The 2487-nt window shown below is 40.6% G+C and overlaps 1 protein-coding gene across 1 annotated transcript in view; it reads left to right on the top strand.

Annotated features, from left to right (window-relative positions):
- The first annotated feature begins 249 nt into the window (after positions 1-249).
- Positions 250-2487, top strand: part of LOC119420784 (mucin-2-like) — a 9516-nt gene continuing 7278 nt past the window's right edge. Inside the window, exons 1-3 of the mRNA XM_037688210.1 lie at positions 250-756; positions 1483-1738; positions 2390-2419. Of these exons, the coding sequence (XP_037544138.1) occupies positions 308-756; positions 1483-1738; positions 2390-2419 (735 nt within the window). The 5' untranslated portion in view covers positions 250-307. The remainder of the gene's footprint in view (positions 757-1482; positions 1739-2389; positions 2420-2487) is intronic.

Genomic DNA, 2487 nt, shown 5'->3' with positions numbered 1-2487 from the left:
ATTGGCTACACTAACAATTACAACTCAAGCACCAACAACTGCAACTCCTACTCCAACAACTACACTTCAAGCACCAACAACTGCAACTGCTACACCAACAACAAGTCAATTACCACCAACTACAACGTCTACACCAATTACAGCATCTCAAGTACCAACAACAACATTTGCTACACCAACAACTACAACTCAAGCACCAACAGCTACAACTGCTACACCAAATACAGCATCTCAAGTACCAACAACAAATGCAACAATAACAACCACAACTCAAGCAATATCAACCACAACTAAAGTACCAACAACAATGCAAGCTCCAACAACCACAACTGCTACATTAACAACTACAACATCTACACCAACAACTGCAACTGTTCCTCCAACAACTACAACTCAAGCAATATCAACCACAACTGTTAAACCAACCACCACAACTCAAGTACCAACAACAACTGCTACACCAACAACTACAACTGCTACACCAACAACAACAAGTCAATTACCAACTACAAATGCTACAACAACAACTACAACTCAAGCAATAACAACCACAACTGTTAAACCAACCACCACAACTCAAGTACCAACAACAACTGCTACACCAACAACTACAACTCAAGCTCCAACAACTGCTACACCAACAACAACAAGTCAGTTACCAACAACTACAACATCTACACCAACATCTTCAATTCAAGCACCAACAACTACAACTGCTACACCAACAACAACAAGTCAGTTACCAATAACTGCAACATTTACACCAACAACTACAACTGCTACTCCAACAACAACAAGTCAGTTGCCAACAACTTCAACTGCTACACCAACAACTTCAACTCAAGCACCATCAACTACAACTGCTACACCAACAACAAGTCAATTGCCAACAACTACAAATGCTACACCAACAACTACAACTCAAGCACCAACAACTACAATTGCTACACCAAGTACAGCATCTCAAGTACCAACAACAACTGCAACAGTAACAACCACTACTCAAGCAATATCAACCACATCAGTTAAACCAACCACCACAACTCAAGCACCTTCAACCACAACTTCAGAACAAACGACCGTATCGCAAGCAACATCATCAACAAGAATAAAAGCTCCAACAACTATAACTGCTACACCAACAACTAGAACTCTAGCACCAACAACAACATTTGCTACACCAACAACTACAACTCAAGCACCAACAACTACAACTGCTACACCAATAACTACAACTCAAGTACCAACAACTACAAATGCTGCACCAACAACAACAAGTCAGTTACCAACAACTACAAATGTTACACCAACAACTACAACTCAAGTACCAACAGCTACAACTGCTACACCAACTACAGCATCTCAAGTACCAACAACAAATGCAACTATAACAACCGCAACTCAAGCAATATCAACCACAACTAAAGTACCAACAACAGGTCAAGTTCCAACATCTACATTTGCTACACTAACAACTACAACATCTACACCAACAACTGTAACTGTTCCTCCAACAACTACAACTCAAGCAATATCAACCACAACTGTTAAACCAACCACCGCAACTCAAGTACCAACAACAACTGCTACACCAACAACTACACCTCAAGCTCAAACAACAACTGCTACACCAACAATAACAAGTCAGTTACCAACAACTACAACATCTACACCAACATCTTCAATTCAGGCACCAACAACTACAACTGCTACACCAACAACAACAAGTCAGTTGCCAACAACTACAAATGCTACACCAACATCTTCAACTCAAGCACCATCAACTACAACTGCTACGCCAACAACAAGTCAATTGCCAACAACTACAAATGCTACACCAAAAACTACAACTCAAGCACCAACAACTACAACTGCTACACCAAGTACAGCATCTCAAGTACCAACAACAACTGCAACAGTAACAACCACAACTCAAGCAATATCAACCACATCAGTTAAACCAACCACCACAACTCAAGCACCTTCAACCACAACTTCAGAACAAACGACCGTACCGCAAGCAACATCATCAACAAGAATAAAAGCTCCAACAACTATAACTGCTACACCAACAACTACAACTCTAGCACCAACAACAACATTTGCTACACCAACAACTAGAACTCAAGCACCAACAACTACAACTGCTACATCAACAACCTTAACTCAAGCACCAACAACTACAACTGCTACACCAATAACTACAACTCAAGTACCAACAACTACAAATCCTGCACCAACAACAACAAGTCAGTTACCAACAACTACAAATGTTACACCAACAACTACAACTCAAGTACCAACAGCTACAACTGCTACACCAACTACAGCATCTCAAGTACCAACAACAAATGCAACAATAACAACCTCAACTCAAGCAATATCAACCACAACTGTTAAACCAACCACCACAACTCAAGTACCTACAACAACTGCTACACCAACAACTACACCTCAAGCTCCAACAACAACTGCTACACCAACAAC

The sequence above is a fragment of the Nematolebias whitei genome, chromosome 14 (assembly GCF_014905685.2).
Source record: "Nematolebias whitei isolate Nwh7 chromosome 14, NemWhi1, whole genome shotgun sequence".
NCBI lineage: Eukaryota > Metazoa > Chordata > Actinopteri > Cyprinodontiformes > Rivulidae > Nematolebias > Nematolebias whitei.
The sequence above is the reverse complement of the archived record's forward strand: the minus strand, read 5'-3'. Positions and strand labels throughout refer to the sequence as shown.